The sequence below is a fragment of the Cornus florida genome, unplaced genomic scaffold (assembly GCF_030987335.1).
Source record: "Cornus florida cultivar Cherokee Brave unplaced genomic scaffold, ASM3098733v1 CherokeeBrave_3.0.0_Hap2_Chr09, whole genome shotgun sequence".
NCBI lineage: Eukaryota > Viridiplantae > Streptophyta > Magnoliopsida > Cornales > Cornaceae > Cornus > Cornus florida.
In genome coordinates this window covers 57296014-57318447 of record NW_026775579.1, presented here as the reverse complement: position 1 = coordinate 57318447, position 22434 = coordinate 57296014, and the positions used below count along the sequence as shown (strand labels likewise).

General features: G+C 30.1%; 2 protein-coding genes across 2 annotated transcripts in view; both read right to left on the bottom strand.

The window, feature by feature from the left end:
• Nucleotides 1-1158: 1158 nt before the first annotated feature.
• On the bottom strand, nucleotides 1159-5247 carry LOC132274042 (uncharacterized). Its single transcript, XM_059775190.1, has 4 exons — nucleotides 4561-5247; nucleotides 4324-4436; nucleotides 2092-2325; nucleotides 1159-1541 (listed from the first exon to the last, which is right to left on the bottom strand). The coding sequence occupies exons 1-4, from the start codon at nucleotides 4730-4732 to the stop codon at nucleotides 1464-1466; spliced, it is 597 nt and encodes a 198-aa protein (XP_059631173.1). The 5' UTR covers nucleotides 4733-5247; the 3' UTR covers nucleotides 1159-1463.
• A 4186-nt stretch (nucleotides 5248-9433) lies between these two features.
• Nucleotides 9434-22434, bottom strand: part of LOC132272655 (uncharacterized) — a 77248-nt gene continuing 64247 nt past the window's right edge. Inside the window, exons 4-7 of the mRNA XM_059773757.1 lie at nucleotides 14590-14717; nucleotides 14356-14468; nucleotides 11748-11933; nucleotides 9434-11245 (exon numbers count right to left, since the gene is read on the bottom strand). Coding sequence (XP_059629740.1) covers nucleotides 11168-11245; nucleotides 11748-11933; nucleotides 14356-14468; nucleotides 14590-14717 — 505 coding nt within the window. The 3' untranslated portion in view covers nucleotides 9434-11167. The remainder of the gene's footprint in view (nucleotides 11246-11747; nucleotides 11934-14355; nucleotides 14469-14589; nucleotides 14718-22434) is intronic.

The following is a 22434-nucleotide window of genomic DNA, read 5'->3' as shown; positions in this document are numbered from 1 at the left end:
TGCCAATGAAAAAAAAAATCAATAAATAAATCATCAAAGGAAAAGTCGAAAATTTGAGCCTTAGTGAATATCAGTTTAAATATTTCCTAGCAAATTATGAGAAAGGGGGACTCAAACATGGTGCTTACTTTTTGTGTTAATTTCTATTTGATACTCTTTTTGAGGTTGAAATCAATCCAAAACGGATTCTCTCCATTTGTTTGGACGTAAAAAATATTTTTTTTATTTTTTGGTATTTGGATATTTTACGAAGAAAAAAATATTAAAACTTAACAAAAATAATTTATCAATCCGATAGACCCGACCTCAATCTCAATATAGACCTTAGAAAATATTTTTTTTATTTTCTGATGTTTGGTTGTCATAAAATATTTACGACGAAAAAAAAAATATTAAAATTTAACAAAAAATAATTTATCCATTAATTTTCGACAAATTATTCTACATGCCCCGTCCAATGGACTCGACCTCAATCTCGACGTAGACCTTTGCTAAACACCGACAAAGTAAAAATAAAAAAATATTTTACCTAAAAAAATATATATATTTTCCAAAAAGAATATTTTACAACACAAAGCATTTGTTTTTATTTTGTTTCTTTTTTTTTTTTAGTAACTCCAAACATTTCAACTCAAATTTGGTGCTTTGATTTCGCTCATTTTTATTTTTCATGAATTTTTTTTATCAGAAACCACAGTTAGTATTTTAAAATTTTCACCCAATGCAAATGCATATTTTTTTTGTTCATAAAGTGTTGAAGGATAAATCATTTACTTAACATATTAACTTACCCATCATTTTTTGACAAATTATTTTGCATTTTTTGACAAATTATTTTGCATATTTCGTTAAATGAATTTGACCTAAACCTTTACTAAATACCAAAAAAATAAATAAAATAAAAAAATTAGAAATATTATTTTACCAAAAAAGAAAAAAAATCTTATTTTGGGTGTTTGGTTGTCGTGCTCATGGAATGTTCATATTCCTGGCATTACTATACAAATAATATTGTTTGTAACATTATGCATTAATCAAATAACAAAATAAAGCATTTCAGTACATGTTGAACACTAATAAATTTGATGAGTGCAAAGATTTTAAATTTTAAACAACCTATGATGAAAATATTATAAAAATAAAAATAAAAATAAAAAATAAAAAATAAAAAAGAATAAGACGAATTTACTAGAATACCACGGACCAAGATTTGGACAAACAAACAATCACACGACTGACATACAAAACCCAAAAGTATAATTTAAACCACATATACATACATAAAAATATATTTTTTTCATAAGGTAACACTGGTTCATTTAGGAACACAGATGACCACTATTTCACCACCCGTTGAACAACAGATGTGATCGAAAAATACTTGCTAGGGAGTAATTCTGATCCTTTATAAATAAAAACGAAAAATACTTGCTTGGGAGCTGAGAGTGGTCTCAGGCTTTACTTCACTGTGATGTTCGTGGAATATTTTTTTCTAATGCCTTCCACTGATTTTGGAGTTCTTGAACAAAAGATGTAATCGACTGCACCAAAAGAAAAAAATATATTTTTAAGTTAGGAAATCGAAAACCAGAGGGTTCATCAACAAATTTTCATCTATGCTGAATATCCTAGGCCTATGTCAGACACACAACACTAGTACTCATGGGGTACGGGGCAAATGTGTGACATTCTGGTTGGTCATGCACCTAACAAACATTATCGAATAATTCAAGTTTACTATATAATTGTACATTATGAGATTTACTCAATAAAGAAAAAATATATATATTTAGCAGCACTACCGTGTCCTTGGTTTAGGGTATTTCAGAAATCAGATGCTTTGAGAAAGTTACAAACACTTGATATATGTATCCAAATCCATTTAACATAATCCAACGCAATACCAGAAAGCATTCCTAAATATCATAAAGACATTTCAGTCATCAAGGAAAGTTTTTCATATTTGTTTCTTTTTGTAAATTCAGGAAAAAGATAATTGGATCTGAGATAAGGACTCACTAAACTTAAAATGAGAAATCAGCGCACTACTATGAATTTCAAGTTGCTGATCAACCACGAAAAATTATTTACCTCAAACAGATCAAATGGCTTGTCATGCTTGTCGACACCATCCTTCTCGACGCCATCCTTCATGACAACGCCATCCTTCTCGTCACCATCCACCTTGCTTTTATCATCAGGGAGAATGCTGAACAATAGTGCTCTCCATCCAATAAGTAAAAAAGCAGTGCTTCCCAGGGTTACTAGGATAAAGCTAGGTGGCGGAATATGGCCTACTGTTGCTGCCCTTATCGTCATTCCCACCTGCCAAGAAAAGGCAAAATAAAATAAAATAAAATGATTTCATAAACAACCAAAGTTAAGGAAATTGTTAGACGGATTAAAAATTAAAATAGACTTTGCTAAAATGCAAAAAATAAAAAAAATAAAAATTAAGTGCCATCTCCCAACTCATGCTCACACAAATTCATGTGTTCAGAGATCAATTGTGAAACTTCTATGGCTATAGATCAGAAATTTCCAAGTATGCCGTCTGTTTTTCTGTTTCCTCGACATATTTCTACAATGACGCTGAAATTTTTATGGCTATAGATTATGCCGTCTGTTTTTCTCTTTCCTAGGCATGACTCTACAATGACACCACAACTTTAGGGTTTGCAAATCTGTACAACAATGAACTTGTTGCATACAGTCAAAAAATACAAGGACATTGACACAAGTATTGGTGCTTGATACCAACAAAGATGTTGTATTAGGTACCATCAAAACAAAATCACTTACCATGCAAGTGTTAGTTAACGAGATGGATAGATTTCAGATATCAACATTAGACAAAAATGTCCACTAAATGAGCACGACAAGGAAACCTCGGGAGGAAGTGAAAATCATAGCATTGTGGCACCTAAAGCAGCAGCTGACAAGTGTTAAGCATTCACATATTTCACAATTCAAGGAAACCATTGTGTCAATGATCTACCATTACAAGGTTTGTCAACCATTATTGAATCATTCTTGGACTTATATCCAACAACAAATAGGACTCAAATAACTTAATGAAAATTACAACGGCATAAAGTTTTAAACACTGAAATTGCCAAAACTCATGACACAAAGTCCTAACAGATGAACTAGAAACGAAGCCCCCTGAGAAGACAACATAACACTGGTGGAAAACCAAATAAGAGAAGCCACCAAGGTGGTTCAGCCATGTGCACCACCAATGAAGTCTTAGAGAAAATAGAAGTCTTACATGTAGATGCTAATAAATACAAAAAAGTTTTCACATGTTGTTGGAAGATACTAGTGTTTTATTGTATCTCTCAACAATTACGAGCAAAAGAAACGTAAAGGAAAAACTAAGAATGAACATCAAAACCAGATACTAGTGTTTTATTGTATCTCTCAACATTCATGTGCTTCTAAGAAAATGACGATATATTGGATAATCACATTTTCTCTTAAGGAAAAGTTTAAGTTATGAATTTTCTCATAAGCAACACCAATATCAAAAAAAATGTTATATAATTATACTGAATCTCTCATATTGTACGATTAACTATCCAATATTGGTCACCTTATTTATCTCACTGCTGTTCAATTTTCAGATTTTTATGGAGATATCCAAAAAGTGACAAGACTTATACTGTAACTAGTCTGATGGTGTAAACTTTCACTCAATGTTTTTGTTTCATTGGTATAAATGCTGTAAATTTTCAGCAATGCATGGAAACTAGCTGAACTGAAAACAAATTATTAGGTAAGCATCAACTATCGTGATCAAAAAGAGGATTAGCTGCTTGACCAAGGGTGCATTTAAAGCAGAAAAATCAAACTCTTGACACGCCAACATAGAAACCCCTTTACAGTTCAAACTATGAATTTAAGCCCACAAATATATTATCAATATCTACAACTTACTATTGTTCAGCCATCAACCCATGAGCTTGGAAATTCAGCTTAGTGAAGGGTAAAAACTGATCATCATCATTCTTGCCTTTATCCCATATGGATGGGGTCGGCCGCATGAATTCTCTTTTTCCATTCTTTCTATTATACACCATGTCTACTCTTAAATTCAAATTTTTTAAGTCGTTTTTAATTATTTCATCCCATGTAAGCTTTGGCCGGCCTCTTTGTCTTTCATGCTTATAAATCTGGCATTGTTATATAATATTGTTTGTAACATTATGCATCAATCAAATAACAAAATAAAGCATTTCAATACATGTTGAATATTAATAAAATTGATAAATGTAAATAATTTTAAAATAAAAATTAAAAACAAAAGCTAGATGAACTTACTGGAATACCCAAAGACCAAGATTTGGTAGCAGTAATAACAGCCTTAGAGAAACCATTCATTCCTCGGCCATCCTCCCCATAACCCCCAAGGAAATAAGCACCCAAAATCCATCCTGTTGAATACCAAATGCCAATTCTAGACATTCAGAGTTTTCGAGAAACAAGAACTATAATACAATTCATCAAATTTATGCCCAAAAAATATATATATATCAAAGAACAATCACGCACATATACCAGCTATAAAAGGGTCAGCGATGCCTAGGGTTTGAGTGTCAAAAACAGAAAACCCATAGCTGAACCTTCCGATTGCGGAGAAAAAAAGTAAAGCCAACACATCCCCACCAGCAAGCAGAGCCACCCATCTGACATACAAAAACCAAAAGCATAATTTTGGCCACATATCCATACATATACGTGTGTATTTATATAACTTGATGATCAGTATTGTCGTTGTTGTTTGTGTAAGTAACAAACAAAACAAACAGTGTTGATGTTGGCCACCAATTTCGGTGTTTCGAAAAGCCAAACGATTATATGTATATACAAAAAAACATGTGTATGTGTGAAGCGGATGAGAATCGAGTTTCAATCACAGTTGCTATGTTCTGTGGGACCAGTAGAACACCAATCTTGTTGTGGCCGCAAAGAATCACAAGCACGGTGTCAAATTAAAGTCAGGATTCTTCCATTTTCTGTCCCCAACATTTAAAATGAACTACAAATTCTATACAGTGTCAAAAAAAATGACAGTAGAGTGAGGTTTTGTGAATTAAACCCTAAAAAATATGAATCATTTCGTTGGTGAATCAGATACGTTTGATCCTAAACTACTACTGCTAACATGTCTCAAGACTTTGATGAATCAGATGAGTAGAGTAACTGATGCTGAAAGTATTTAAACACGTCTTTGAGACATAGAAATGACACACCTTTGATTGATTGCTGTTTGAAGGCCAACCCAGATGTTCTTGATGTATGTATGTACATACGAATTGAAAAGTTGAGGAGTGAATCAGTAGTAATTTCCGCTCCAATTTTGTCATCAAAGATCAAAATTGAAACCCTAGAAATCGACCAATGTAAACCCTGTGAGCAAGTCTAACTTGTAGCCAGTAAAGTATATTTAGGGAGACTAACTGAGCACCGGTTGATCCTGTGGCCTGGTGGCTTTGGACCTTGAAATTGAGCGATCGGCCCAGAGAGAGTGATTAATGGAAATAAGAGGCATTTCAAAATACCTCCTCTTTGCCAAAATTTATTCTTAAATGAAAAATCTATTTTCTTTCACTTTAAATATTTAGTTTTTTATTTTCAATGTAATGGATAAATCGATGTTATGTTTGGCAATGTCATTTTTATACCTAGCGGTAGTCAAGTTGATTATGGCTATGTCATTTAGAGTATTAAATGTGATGTAAAGTCTCTGCTTTGCCTTTACCGTGTGTGTCCACCATCTCAGTAACCTGGTTCGTTTAAAAAGCATTTTCTAATTCCTTATCAACCAAACCAAATCCTTTTATAGTTCCTTGTGGGGAGAAGCTTCCCAAAATCGAGAAGACCCTATTAGTATCTCGAGATGCTTTTTTATGATTTGTCTTTCGCTCCATGGTGTGGTACTTTGATTTACCTAGAAGTCTTGAAGTTCATGGTAGTATAGAATAATGTCGATGTTTGGTTGATTTTGTTATCTGAAGCTTTTTTAAATGATGTAACGTGAGGGTTTGATTGCTCACTGGTGAAAACAATTGGAGATTTTTAAATTATCCAGCGTGACGCTAATCATGATAGGATTTGATTGCTCGTTGATGAGAACCATTCGGAGCTTTTTAAATGACTTAGTGCTATGCTAAGGTTTGATTGCTCATTAGCGAGAATCCAACGCGATGCTATCGTTTGATTGCTCATTGGTGAGGATCATTCGAAGCTTGTAAATGACCCAGTACAGTGACCTAGAGCAGTGCTAAGATTTGTTTGTGTAACAACACGGCCTTTTAATTCTTTTAGCAAATAAAAAAAGTTTCAAGGAGTGCCTTTAATGTAGAATGCCTATTATTCTTCACCTGTGTTTTAGTACACGTGGCGTGATTTAGTTGTGAGCCACTCCTACACACAACTAAATTATGTTAGTTTTATTAGGAAATTTAGAAGGAAAATATTGAATTGATTTCTATTTATCAAAAACCTTCCAATTAATACATAAACGAATGTATCAATCTATGTTTTAAAATTGACATATAACTTGCAATCTATTCTGATTTTATTTCAATTTTTCATGGATTACAAATAACTCATTTCGCTGTTATGCCCAGAAATAATTCTTCTGCTTGATTCTATTCAAGCAAAACCCACAAATAAAACCTAAAAATTTGTTCTCTGCTCGATAATCCGTTTCCCTGTTCGAATGGATGGACTTCAAATAAAAACACACAAACAAAACCCACAAATAACCAGTTTCTTCGTTCTCTGCTTGATTTTCACTATAATACAATATAATTGTTGGAGATCGTCATAAGAGGAGGGTGACTCTTAGAAAATTTCTTCTATTTTCAGGAAAAAAAAAAAAAAAAAAAAACCCAAATTTATTGAAGAGAGGAGATCGGTGATTAGTTCCTCTTGATTTCTATCTTTTGTATAATTGTATATTATTGCATAAAAACCTCTGGTACTAACCAATAAATAAATATTAAGGGCATTATAGTCTAATGGTATCTTCCCTACTTTTCAAAATGGATGGTGGAAGGTTATGGTCTCCAAACGAGTATAGTGAGTGTGTGAATTTTTTATTAATAAAAAAAAAAATTAATAAATAAATCATAAAAAACAAAAAGTCAAAAATTCAAGCTAAGTGAATATTAGTTTAAATATTTCCTAGCAAATTCCCACGTTCGTTTCTTAGCAAAATACTTACCTTAAGATTTGTTTTGGTAATAAACCCCTCTCAACTATTTAAACTGATGGTTGTTTAAGTGGTTATATTTTGGACAAAAATACCCCCCACTTTCGTTTCTTGGCAAAATACTTTCCTTAAGATTTGTTTTAGCAATAAAAACCTCTCAACTATTTAAACTTTGTTTAAGGGGTTATATTTTGGACAAAAATACCCCTTAAACAGTTAGCTTCTTCAACAATTTTACTCTCTCTCTAACACCATGAAAGGCTTCGAATCTGAGATAGTACTGCACGACCTCTTCATCAGTGGGGTGGAATCGGAAACCGGGAGCGAGCGACGTCGCCGATGGCGATGTAACTGCCACAGATTCATGAGCCATGACGATTGACGACACAGAACCACAAATACACAATTGATATCAAATGGGTCTGCAAAAATTAGGGTTTTTAAGGAGAGGATGGTAGAGATTATAGAATTTAGAGCCCAATATCACATCTTTAGCCAATTACTACTATCATTTTTAAACAGAAGAAGACAAGGGTTCAAGTGAAAGAATTCAAAATCAAGGGCATCTTGATTTGGAACGAATTTGAAATATACACATCCGAAAAAGAGGGCTTTTCTCACTCTTCTCTCTCTCTCTACACACACTCTGCAACTGCGACCTAGTAGAAAAACGATCCAAGAAGCGATAAAATTTAATAAATTTGGAAAGCTGTCAATTAAAAAGGTGCGAAAAGAGAAAAATTAAAGATTGATTGTGTTTTCACCACCAAAATATGTTATTTAGTGATATTTTCTCTTCTTCAATATAATGAAAGGTAAATGGTTTGAGGTTCCCAACATTCTAACACTTCGAATTGATTTAATTTTTAAAAAGAAGAACAATTGGAATTAATTTGTTATTACATTTTTCCGCTAATTAATCTTGACATTAAACATCATTTTTTCCGTTTTTGTTCCAACAATCTGTGTTGCTCATAATCTAATATATATACATGTAATCAGAGGTACGTTCAATTTCTTGCACTATCAGTCTTCTATGTAAACGTTACATAGATTATTCTAAATAATCTACATATATGTTTTTATATGTTTATGTATAGAAATGTGCTTCTGTATCTCACAAATGGGTCTGCAAAAATTAGGGTTTATAAGGAGAGGGATGCTTGAAGAGGACGACGACGATGGTGGTGGTAAAGGCGTGTTTGGATTAAAAGTGAAGCAATCAATTGCCCAACGGTTAAGAAGCTAAATTTGTATTATAATGGATGGAGGTGGTTGTGGTGGGATGGAAGAGATTAAGAGGTTAGAGAGAAAAGGTAAAACTATTGAAGAGGGTATCTGTTTAAGGGGTATTTTTGTCTAAAATATAATCACTTAAACAACCATCACTTAAAATTAGGGTGCAACTTGGGTTCGGTAATCCAAACCCAACCCGAGCCTTGTTCGATTTTTTACGGGTATGGGCAATTATTTTTACAATTAGAGTTGGACTTGAATTGAAAAATCTCAATCGAAATTTAATTAGGGTTGACTTGAGTCGAAGTACTAGCAACCCAAACCAATTCGAACCCGAATTATAATATTATTTTTATATATATTTTTACTTTTAAATACATTATATATATGATATTTAAATTATGATTACTTTTTTTCTTTTCAACTTGTTTTGTTAAATCTTAACTTATTATATATTAACATGTAGGAGGATTTTCTAAAATTTTGTTTGTAATTTATTAAAAATCTAAAAAAAAAATTTCTTATTTAGGAGTAATTTAATCTAAAACTAGTTAAAGATCATATTAAATTTTCGGTGTAAAGATTAGCCATATAAGTAACCCGAGGTTTTTATCTGAAATCTAAGTCCGAGTTGCAAGCCCGAATTTAAAAGTAGAAGGATGGGTTGAGCTTAGGTGAAATAGTTAAGGTTGAGGATAGAGTTAGGGACAATTATGAAAAAAAAAAAAAAAAAAAAAAAAGGATAGAGTTAGGGTTGTGCTTAGGTTTAACATTTCATATGATGGGTTGGGCTCAAGTTATACTTCAAATCCGTCCAACTCGTCCGAATTGTAACTCTAGTTAAAATACCCCCTCTAATAATTGAGGGGAACTTTTTGCTAAAACAATTCATAAGGAGGGTTTTGTGTAATTCGCTCGTTTCTATTTAATACTCTTTTGAGGTTGAAATCAATTCAAAACGGATTCTTTCTAAGTTTGTTTTTTTTTTTTTGGAACTCCAAATATTTCAACTCAAGTTTGGTGCCATGATTTCGCTCACATTTTTTTTTTTTTTTTTTTCATGAATTTTTTTTATCCGAAGCCACAGTTAATATTTTTAAATTTTCATTCAATGCAAATGTATTATGGTTTTGTTTTTTTTTGTTGTTGTTTTATCTTCTTCTTATCTTGTGCTTTTATTTGCATAAAGAGTTGAGGGATAAATCATTTACTTAGCATATTAACTTACCCATCATTTTTTGACAAATTATTTTGCATGTTTTGTTTCATGAATTCAACCTAATCCTTTGCTAAATACCAAAAAAAAAAAAAAATTGTTAAAAAAATTATTTAACCAAAAAAGGAAAAATCTTATTTTGGGTGTTTGGTTGTCGTGCTCATGGAATGTTCATATTCCTGGCATTACTATACAATAATATTGTTTGTAACATTATGCATTAATCAAAGATTTTAAATTTTAAAGAACCTTTGATGAAAAACGAAAAATAAAAAATAAAAAATAAAAAAGAAAAAAGAAAAAAGAAAAAAAGAATAAGATGAATTTACTAGAATACCACGGAGCAAGATTTGGACAAACAAACAATCACACGACTGACATACAAAACCCAAAAGTATAATTTGAACCACATATACATACATAAAAATATATATTTTTTCATAATGTAACACTGGTTCATCAGTCTGCTGGTTTAGGGCTTCAACTTATTTGATTTCTTCAAAAGCTACGGAGAGGTATTCTAAAATACCTCTCCTTTTTATCTATATTTATTATGGAAAAAATACTCTTTGCTATATCACACACAATCATTGCAAATCTTTACACAAACAAAATTGGAACTTAGACATTGAGTGAGTATTAAATAATCATGGTGAGTGGATTGGATCAGATTCAATAGATTTTTAAATTGCCAAAACTTGAATTTTTTTTTTTTTTTTTAAGAGGCATTGAAAAAATAAAATAAATTAAGTTAAAATTTGAACGACTTTACACAATTAGGGTGAAAATTAGAGTTAATAGGTCGTGGTGCCTTGTTCTGTTAGTAAAATTTTGAAATTTGCAAACAAAAAATTGCTCATATCTTTTCACTATTATTATTCAATTTTTTTGTAAACAGCAAAAGAAATGTTATTCGATTATTTTTTTCATTTATTATTATGTTTTGCAACCTTATATTAATGCATAAAAGGTACCCAAGATTGGAAATTTGAAAGGGCTCCTCGTTACCAAAATAATAATATAATAAAATCATTGCATAGAAATCCTTTATTATTTTGTTTTGGTTTATTTTTTTAAGAAATATTTTGTTTTGGATTGACAGTGACCTGTAAATCATTAGTATAATATAGAAGAATATAATAACATCTAAGAACATAGATGTGCAGATAATTTAGATTAAGGTTTAATAAATTGGTATGATTTTTAAAATTATACAGACCAATTAGCAGTAAAGAGATTATGAGGATTTTTTCCCTCAAAGAATCAAGCAACTGCCATTATATTGAAACTCGGAGACACAAAATATCAAAAACCATAAAATAAAAATAAATAAATAAATAAAAAGGGCATCTGAGAATTTTTTTCACTGGTTACAATTGTTGCTACCTGCAAGTACAACAATGACCTTGCATTTAGGAACACAGATGACCACCCGTTGAACAAAAGATGTGATAGAAAAATACTTGCTTGGGAGTTGAGAGTGGTCTCATGCTTTACTTCACTGTGATGTTTGTGGCATGTGGTCTGGGCTTCCATTGATTTTGGAGTTCTTGAACAAAAGATGTCATCGACTGCACCAAAAGAACAAAATTTTCATGTATGCTGAATATCCTAGGCCTATGTCAGACACACAACACGAGCACTCATGGGGTACGGGGCAAATGTGTGACATTCCAGTTGGACATGCACGTAACAAACATTATCTAATAATTCAAGTTTACTATATAATCGTACATTATGAGATTTACTCAATAAAGAAAAAAAATATATATTTAGAAGTACTACCGTGTCCTTGGTTTAGGGTATTTCAGAAATCAGATGCTTTGAGAGAGATACAAACACTTGATATATGTATCCAAATCCATTTAACATAATCCAACGCAATACCAGAAAGCATTTCTAAATATCCTTAAGACATTTCAGTCATCAAGGATAGTTTTTCATAATTGTTTCTTTTGTAAAATCAGGAAAAAGATAATTGGATCTGAGATAACGACTCACTAAACTTAAAATGAGAAGTCAGCGCATTACTATGAATTTCAAGTTGCTGATCAATCACGAAAAATTATTTACCTCAAACAGATCAAATGGCTTGTCATGCTTGTCGACGCCATCCTTTTTGCTTTTATCATCAGGGAGAATGCTGAACAATAGTGCTCTCCATCCAATAAGTAAAAAAGCAGTGCTTCCCAGGGTTACTAGGATAAAGCTAGGTGGCGGAATATGGCCTACTGTTGCTGCCCTTATCGTCATTCCCACCTGCCAAGAAAAGGCAAATAGAGAAAAAAAAAAGTAGATTTCATTTTTTTTTTTTTGATAAGTAAAAAAAAAAAAAAAAAAAGTAGATTTCATAGACACCCAAAGTTCAGGAAATTGTTAGACGGATTAAAAATTAAAATAGACTTTGCTAAAATGCCAAAATTAAAAAAAAAAAGTTAAGTGCCATCTCCCAACTCATGCTCACACAAATTCATGTGTCCAGAGATCAATTGTGAAACTTTTATGGCTATAGATCAGAAATTTCCAAGTATGCCGTCTGTTTTTCTCTTTCCTCGACATAATTCTACAATGACGCTGAAATTTTTATGGCTATAGATTATGCCGTCTGTTTTTCTCTTTCCTAGGCATGACTCTACAATGACACCACAAAACAAAATCACTTACAATGCAAGTGTTAGTTAACGAGATGGATAGATTTCAGATATCAACATTAGACAAAAATGTTGACTAAATGAGCACGACAAGGAGACCTCGGGAGGAAGTGAAAATCATAGCATTGTGGCACCTAAAGCAGCAGCTGACAAGTGTTAAGCATTCACATATTTCACAATTCAAAGATATCATTATGTCAATGATCTATCATTACAAGGTTTGTCAACCATTATTGAATCATTCTTGGACTTATATCCAACAACAAATAGGACTCAAATAACTTAATAAAAATTACAACTGCATAAAGTTTTAATTACAACTGCATACAGTTTTAATAACTTAATAAATGAGCACGACAAGGAAACCTCGGGAGGAAGTGAAAATCATAGCATTGTGGCACCTAAAGCAGCAGCTGACAAGTGTTAAGCATTCACATATTTCACAATTCAAAGATATCATTATGTCAATGATCTACCATTACAAGGTTTGTCAACCATTATTGAATCAATCTTGGACTTATATCCAACAACAAATAGGACTCAAATAACTTAATAAAAATTACAACTGCATAAAGTTTTAAACACTGAAATTGCCAAAACTCATGACACAAAGTCCTAACAGATGAACTAGAAACGACGCCCCCTGAAGACAACATAACACTGGTGGAAAACCAAATAAGAGAAGCCACCAAGGTGGTTCAGCCATGTGCACCACCAATGAAGTCTTAGAGAAAATACAACTCTTACATGTAGATGCTAATAAATACAAAAAAGTTTTCACAAGTTGTTGGAAGATACTAGTGTTTTATTGTATCTCTCAACAATTACAAGCAAAAGAAACATAAAGGAAAAACAAGGAATGAACATCAAAACCAGATACTAGTGTTTTATTGTATCTCTCAACATTCATGTACTTCTGAGAAAATGACGATATATTGGATAATCACATTTTCCCTTAAGGAAAAGTTTAAGTTATGAATTTTCTCAGAATCAACACCAGCTTGGGTGAGAATTTCGGCGTTATACTTAGCTTGTAAGAAATACAATTTTGTAGAAAAATGTATCAACATGATGATAAGGATACAAATTACTGCACATCAACAAAGCGTGCACCTAGAAAAGGGTACTCAAACCTATTAAATCTCATTCTAATAAAGAAAATTCACTCAGTTTTCAAGACCATGAAGCAACATGATCTACATAAAGCAGTAGAGCATCGAAAGGCCAAGAAGTTCCCCTAATATCAAAAAAATTGCTATATAATTATACTGAATCTCTCATATCGTACGATTAACTATCCAATATTGGTCACCTTATTTATCTCACTGCTGTTCAATTTTCAGATTTTTATGGAGATATCCAAAAAGTGACAAGACTTAACTTGTAACTAGTCTGATGGTGTAGACTTTCACTCAATGTTTTTGTTTCGTTGGTATAAATGCTGTAAATTTTCAGCAATGCATGGCAACTAGCTGAACTGAAAACAAATTATTAGGTAAGCATCAACTATCGTGATCAAAAAGAGGATTAGCTGCTTGACCAAGAGTGCATTTAAAACAGAAAAATCAAACTCTTGACACGCCAACATAGAAACCCCTTTACAGTTCAAACTATAAATTTAAGCCCACAAATCTATTATCAATATCTACAACTTACTATTGTTCAGCCAACAACCCATGAGCTTGGAAATTCAGCTTAGTGAAGGGAAAAAACTCAACATCATCATTCTTGCCATTATCCCATATGGCCACATGAATTCTCTTTTTCCATTCTTTCTTTTATACACCATGTCTACTCTCAAATTCAAATTTTTTAAGTCGTTTTTAATTATTTCATCCCATGTAAGCTTTGGCCGGCCTCTTTGTCTTTCATGCTTATAATCCTGGCATTGTTATATGATATTGTTTGTAACATTATGCATCAATCAAATAACAAAATAAAGCATTTCAATACATGTTGAAAATTAATAAAATTGATAAATGCAAATAATTTTAAAATAAAAATTAAAAACAAAAGCTAGATGAACTTACTGGAATACCCAAAGACCAAGATTTGGTAGCAGTAATAACAGCCTTAGAGAAACCATTCATTCCTCCTCCATCCTCCCCATAACCCCCAAGGAAATAAGCACCCAAAATCCATCCTGTTGAATACCAAATGCCAATTCTAGACATTCAGAGTTTTCGAGAAACAAGAACTACAATACAATTCATCAAATTTATGCCCAAAAAAATAAAAATAAAACAACAATCACACACATATACCAGCTATAAAAGGGTCAGCGATGCCTAGGGTTTGAGTGTCAAAAACAGAAAACCCATAGCTGAACCTTCCAATTGCGGAGAAAAAAAGTAAAGCCAACACATCCCCACCAGCAAGCAGAGCCACCCATCTGACATACCAAAACCAAAAGCATAATTTTGGCCACATATCCATACATATACGTGTGTATTTATATATCTTGATGATCAGCATTGTCGTTGTTGTTTGTGTGAGTAACAAACAAAACAAACTGTGTTGATGTTGGCCACCAATTTCGGAGTTTCGAAAAGCCAAACGATTATATGTATATACAAAAAACATGAGTGTGAGTGTGAAGCGGATGAGAATCGAGTTTCAATCACAGTTGCTATGTTCTGTGGGACCAGTAGAACACCAATCTTGTTGTGGCCGCAAAGAATCACAAGCAGGGTGTCAAATTAAAGTCAGGATTCTTCCATTTTCTGTCCCCAACATTTAAAATGGAACTACAAATTCTAGTAGTGTCAAAAAAATGACAGTAGAGTGAGGTTTTGTGAATTAAACCCTAAAAAATATGAATCATTTCGTTGGTGAATCAGACATGTTTGATCCTAAACTACTACTGCTAACATGTCTCGAGACTTTGATGAATCAGATGAGTAAAGTAACTGATGCTGAAAGTATTTAAACACATCTTTGAGACATAGAAATGACACACCTTTTGATTGATTGCTGTTTGAAGGTCGCCCCAGATGTTCTTGATGTATGTATGTATATACGAATTGAAAAGTTGAGGAGTGAATCAGTAGTAATTTCCGCTCAAATTTTGTCATCAAAGATCAAAATTGAAACCCTAGAAATCGACCAATGTAGACCATGTGACCAAGTCTAAAGTACATATAGGGAGGGTAACCGAGCACCGGTTCACCCTGTGGCCTGGTGGCTTGTGGCCTTGTCACATAGCTATCGGCCCGGGTTCGAGACTGGTGTTGAGAGAGAGAGATTGATGGAGAAAAGAGGTATTTCAAAATACCTCCCTTTTGCCATAATTTATTCTTAAATGAAAATCTATTTTCTTTCACTTTAAATATTTAGTTTTTTTATTTTCAATGTAATGGATAAATCCGATGTTTTGTTTGGGAGATTTAAATATTTATTTTTTATTTTTAATTCAATGGATAAATTTGAAGTGATGTTTGGAAGTATCAAATTAAGTTTGGGACGGGAGCAACACAGTGAAATAGGATTAGGGGTGGCTAATTGGCAGGGTTGAATATGGGTTATATTCTCCAATTTGGGGCTTTTGCTTTGTGTCTCGTTATTGTTTTGTCATCCTTTAGTGACGATTTTGCATAGAATCAGAAAATTCGAATCTGGGGTTTGGTTCAATGCGCTGTAGTGTTCTCATTTTAATTCTTATTATTAATTAAAGGGATGTCAAACATAAATGATTTGTTGTGTTAGATATTTGATAATATTTTCACTCCCATTCATCAAGCTATATTATTTCATTAGTTTGAATAGCAATGACGTGAATGCAAACACACATTAGGCAGGGTCGAATATGGGTTGTGCAACTCGCTTGTAACAGGTTAAATATGAGTTAGGTAAAAATGGTCCGGGTCAACCCGTTTTATGGAAGAAAAAAAAAAGTTATTATTTTGGATAATCTCATTACTGTTATATAAATATTAATTAACATAAACAAAAATATCAAAATAAAGAACTTTGAGAGAGAGAGAGAGAGAGAGAGGGAGAGGACATAATGTAGAGAGAGAATGCTTTCTTTATTTCTTTTTACTTTTTTTATACATCTCGAATACACACCAATACGAGCATATATATATATATATATAAAAGGCACTTGCGATGCACATGATGAATGTTTTGTAACTTATTTTATTATTTGCTAAATTATTTTATTAAATAATTACATATTCTACCTATTTTTTTAGTTGTTTTAATAATGATTTTAAACTCTTTTATTTTAATTCATTTTATTTATAGAAACTCTTTTATTTTAATTCATTTTATATCAATTAGTAAATATTTTTTATATTAATAAATAAATACTGAAATACTGAAACTCTTTATGTTTTATTTATAAATCTCTGCATGTATAATGATATAGGTTTTTATATTAATACTGAAATACTAAATTTTGAAATTGGTGGTCGATTTTGAGTTTTGTAAATTACTAAATTCTTTTTGATTTTATATTAATACTGAAATATTTATATTTTATTTTTTTATTAATTAGGAAATATTTTATTATTTTAATAGGCTGACCCAAAGAATTTTGTATTACATTTGATCTTAGCCAAAAGGCCTAGAAATTTTAGCTAAAATGCCAAGAAAGGTATGATTAATATTTCTTTATGTCTATAGTTTTATAATAAGCTTCAATGTAATCCTTTATAACTCAAAACCAATGTGGGACAAGAAAAATGAATTTTATTAGGTAATTTATAATTTGAATTAAACTCTTTAAATTAATTTTTATGAATTTTATTAGGTAATTTGTAATTTGAATTAAACTCTTTAAATAATTTTTAGGTAATTTGAAATATATTTCGTGTTAGAGTTTTAATATATATTTTATTTGAAATTTATTAGGTAATAATTTTTAGACTGAATTATATATAGAGAGAGTATAAATTTTTTTAGAAACAACAACAGATAAAATAGGTAATTTGAATTTTATTAGGTAATAATTTTTAGAGTTTTATAGAAACTCTTTTTTTTTTAGAGTTTATATAATTTCAAATATATTTCGTGTTAGAGTTTTAATAAATATTTTATTTGAATTTTATTAGGTAATAATTTTTAGAGTTTCTATAATTTGAAATGTATTTCATGTTAAAGTTTTAATAAATATTTTATTTGAATTTTGTTAGGTAATAATTTTTATATTTTATTTTAATTTTATTAGGTAATAATTTTTAGAGTTTCTATAATTTGAAATATATTTCGTGTTAGAGTTCTATAATTTGAAATATATTTCGACTTGGTGTTTTAATAAATATTGTAATTGAATTTTATTAGGTAATAATTTTTAAAGTTTTTATAATTTGAAATGTATTTCGTGTTAGAGTTTTAATAAATATTTTATTTGAATTTTATTAGGTAATAAAAAGACAGAAACTCTTTGCATATTTAATAATAGTATAATATAGACTGAAACTCTCTATTAGCCAAAAGGTAGCCAAAAACCGAAAAAGATTAACCAAAAGCCCAACTCAAAATATTTTAGTACTACACTTGATCTTAACCAAAAGGCCGAGAAAGGTGTGATTAATATTTCTTAAGGTCTATATTTTTATAAGAGACTTTCATGTAATCATTTATAACTCAAAACTAATGTGGGACAAGAAAAATGAATTTTATTAGGTAATTTGTAATTTGAATTAAACTATTTAAATTAATTTGTAATTTAATAATAGTATAGACTGAAACTCTCTTTAGCCAAAAGGTGGAGAAATGTGTGATTAATATTTTTTTAGGCCTATAGTTTTATAAGAGACTTTTATGTAATCATTTATAACTCAAAACCAATATGGGACAAAAATAATAATTTTTATTAGGTAATTTGTAATTTGAATTAAACTCTTTAAATATTTTTTAGGTAATTTTTTTTATATAAAAACTTTTTTTTGTATTAGTAAATAAATACTGAAATACTGAAACTCTCTTAGCCGAAAGGCCGAGAAAGGTTAGTTAAAAGACCGACCCAAAAAAATTTAGTACTATACTTGATCTTAGTCAAAAGTTTAGTACTATACTTGATCTTAGTCAAAAGGCCGAAAAAGGTTAGCCAAAAAGACCGAGAAATGTGTGATTAATATTTCTTTAGGTTTATAGTTTTATAAGAGGTTTCTATGTAATCCTTTATAATTCAAAACCAATGTGGGACAAGAAAAATGAATTTTATTAGGTAATTTGTAATTTGAATTAAACTCTTTAAATAATTTTTAGGTAATTTTTTTTTATGGCCAAAAGGTCGAGAAAGGTTAGCCAAAAGGCCGTCTTGAAAAAATTTAGTACTACACTTGATCTTACCATAAAAGCCGAGAAAGGTTAGCCAAAAGGCCAAGAAAGGTGTGATTAATATTTCTTTAGGTCTACAGTTTTATAAGAGGCTTCCATGTAATTCTTTATAACTCAAAACCAATGTGGGACAAGAAAAATGAATTTTATTAGGTAATTTGTAATTTGAATTAAACTCTTTAAATTAATTATATTTTTTTATACTAATAAATAAATACTAAAATACTCTCTTAGCCAAAAGGCCAAGAAAGGTTATAACTAAAAGGCCGACCCAAAAAAAATTTAGTACTACACTTAATCTAAGCCAAAAGGCCGAGAAATGTGTGATTAATATTTCTTTATGTCTATAGTTTTATAAGAGGTTTCCATATAATCCTTTATAACTCAAAACCAATGTGGGACAAGAAAAATGAATTTTATTAAGTAATTTGAATTAAACTCTTTAAATTAATTTGTAATTTACTAATGGTATATACTGAAAGATTGAGACTCTCTTAGCCAAAAGGCCGAGAAAGATGTGATTAATATTTCGTTAGGTCTATAGTTTTATAAGCGGTTTGTATGTAATCCTTTATAACTCAAAACCAATGTGGGACAAGAAAAATAAATTTTATTAGGTAATTTATAATTTGAATTAAACTCTTTAAATTAATTTTTATAAATTTTATTAGGTAATTTTTAATTTGAATTAAACTCTTTAAATAATTTTATTAGGTAAATTTTTTTTATAGCCAAAGGGCCGAGAAAGGTTAGCCAAAAGGCTGACCCAAAAAAATTTAGTGCTAGAAAGGTTAGTCAAAAGGCCGATAAAGGTGTGATTAAATTTCTTTAGATTTATAGTTTTATAAAAAGCTTCCATGTAATCCTTTATAACTCAAAACCAATGCAGGACAAGAAAAATGAATTTTATTAGGTAATTTGTAATTTGAATTAAACTCTTTAAATTAATTTGTAATTTAATAATGGTATATACTGAAAGACTGAAACTCTCTTAGCCAAAAGTCCGAGAAAGGTTAGCCAAAAGGCCAACCCAAAAAAATTTAGTACTACACTTGATCTTAGCCAAAAGGACGAGAAAGGTTAGCGAAAAGGGCGAGAAATGTGTGATTAATATTTTTTAAGTCTATAGTTCTATAAGAGGTTTCCCTGTAATCATTTATAACTCAAAACCAATATGGGACAAGAAAAATGAATTTTATTAGGTAATTTAAAATTTGAATTAAACTCTTTAAATAATTTTTAGGCAATTTTTTTTTTTTTTTTAAGGAATAAATAAGTACTGAAATACTGAAACTTTTTATTCAAAAGGCCGAGAAAGGATAGCCAAAAGGCCAAAAAAGGTTAGGCAAAAAGTAGGCCCAAAAAAATTTAGTACTACACTTGATCTTAGCCAAAAGGTCGAGAAAGGTTAGCCAAAAGGCTGAGAAATGTGTGATTAATAGTTTTTAAGTCTATAATTTTATAAGAGGCTTCCATGTAATCCTTTATAACTCAAACCAATGTGGGACTAGAAAAATGAATTTTATTAGGTAATTTGTAATTTGAATTAAACTCTTTAAATTAATTTGTAATTTAATAATAGTATATACTGAAAGACTGAAACTTTCTTTAGGCAAAAGGCCGAGAAAGGTTAGCAAAAAGACCAGCCCAAAAAAATTTAGTACTACACTTGATCTTAGCTAAAAGGCCGAGAAAGGTGTGATTAATATTTCTTTAGGTCTATAGTTTTATAAAAGGCTTCCATGTAATCTTTTATAACTCAAAATCAATGTGGGACAAGAAAAATGAATTTTATTATGTAATTTGTAATTTGAATAAAACTCTTTAAATTAATCTTTATGAATTTTATTAGGTAATTTGTAATTCAAATTAAACTCTTTAAATAATTTTTTGGCAATTTTTTTTATAAAAATTCTTTTTTTTTTTTTTTAATTTTAATAAATAAATACTGAAATACTCTCTTAGCCAAAATGCCGAGAAAGGATAGCCAAAAGGCCGACCTAAAAAAATTTAGTACTATACTTTATCTTAGCCAAAAGGCCAAGAAAGGTGTGATTAATATTTCTTTAAGTGTATAGTTTTATAAGAGGCTTTTATGTAATTCTTTATAACTTAAAACTAATGTAGGACAAGAAAAATGAATTTTATTAGGTAATTTGTAATTTAATAATAATATATATTGAAAGACTGATACTCTCTTAGCCAAAAGACTAAGAAAGGTTAGCCAAAAGGCCGACCAAAAAAATTTTAGTACTACATTTGATAGTAGCCAAAAAGGCCGAAAAAGGTTAGCCAAAAGGCCGAGAAAGGTGTGATTAATATTTCTTTAGGTCTATAGTTTTATAAGAGGCTTCCATGTAATCCTTTATAACTCAAAACCAATGTGGGACAAGAAAAATGAATTTTATTAGGTAATTTGTAATTTGAATTAAATTCTTTAAATTAATTTTTATGAATTTTATTAGATAATTTGTAATTTGAATTAAACTCTTTAAATAATTTTTAAATAATTTTTTTATATATATATATTTTTATTTTAATAAATAAATACTGAATATTGAAATACTGAAATACTGAAAGATTGAAACTCTTTGCACATTTAATAATTTAATAATAGTATAGACATAGATATAATCATAAGCCAAGCTTACAAAGTAAGCTAAGGAAACAACTTTCTTATATATATTTAATGTGTTCACACCTACAACATTATATATACAATAAACCTAGGGAGGCGATATCCGTACTCCACTTTTCAACATTTGCATTACAAGTTTAAATGAAATGACAATTCTAACCTTGCCTTTACAAGTAAATAATTTTTACTTTTTAACTGAGACAACTGCATTTTCATACTTTCTCCCCTTATCTCTAATCTTTAGTATTTTAATTGAATAATTTTTTTTAAGAGACCAAAAAAAAAAAAAAAAAAAATTGTTATGTTGAATAAATTGCCTCTTTTGGCAGAATACAAATATAAAAAGTAACCATTTAAAAAATTATCTCTTAACATGAAGAAAAAAAAATCCCAAAAAAATATATTTATTAAATAAATTATCTCTGTTGTCAAGATCCTAAAAAAATAATAATAATAAAAAGTACAAAAGGAAGATGATTAAAAAAAATTATCTATATTGAATAAATTATCTCTTTTGATAAGACCAAAAAAAAAATAATAATAATAATAAGAGGTTATTTTTATGGAATTAATTATTTCTTTTGACAGGACCCGTAAAAAATTACCAAAAAATAAATTTACCTCTTTGTTGAATAAATATTTCTTTCGATTGTACCAAAAAAATAAAAAAAAAAGTCACTGTGGAATAAATTATCCTTTTTGACTGTCAAAAATAAAATTATTAGTATAAAATAAATTATTTTCTTTGAGCTCCGGCAAAAAACAAAAAGAAAGGGAAAAAAAAAATAGTAAGGAGAGTAAAGAAGGTAAAATAAAAATAAAAAAAATAAAAAAGTTGAATAAAGGGTTGTTATGACATTATAAATTAAGGAATTGTGCATTAATGAATTCAAGACTTTCTTGTCATTTCCTTTAAAAGAAAATGATAAATGTAGTGTAATTGGAGAAAAGTGGAGTTTGAATATTGTCTCCCTAAACCTATACACATAATTTAAACCAGCGTACCAAATTCTCTCAATAGTGGGCCACGCTACTAATTTTATTTCTTCCAAATTTCATAAATAGTGGATCCCACACCATATATATATATATATATATATATATATATATATTATATGAAATCACCTGTTAAGCTTTTTATAGAATAAATAATTAAATGAATAAATCAGGTTGTCCACCTTTG

Excerpts from the sequence above, each read along its gene's own strand:
- LOC132274042 (XM_059775190.1), bottom strand. The coding sequence starts at position 4,732 with ATGGATATGTGGCCAAAATTATGCTTTTGGTTTTTGTATGTCAGATGG. Across the intron at positions 4,437-4,560 it reads CGCTGACCCTTTTATAGCTG|GATGGATTTTGGGTGCTTAT; the intron begins GTATATGTGCGT and ends GGTATTCAACAG. Across the intron at positions 2,326-4,323 it reads CTTGGTCTTTGGGTATTCCA|GTGGGAATGACGATAAGGGC; the intron begins GTAAGTTCATCT and ends TTTTCTTGGCAG.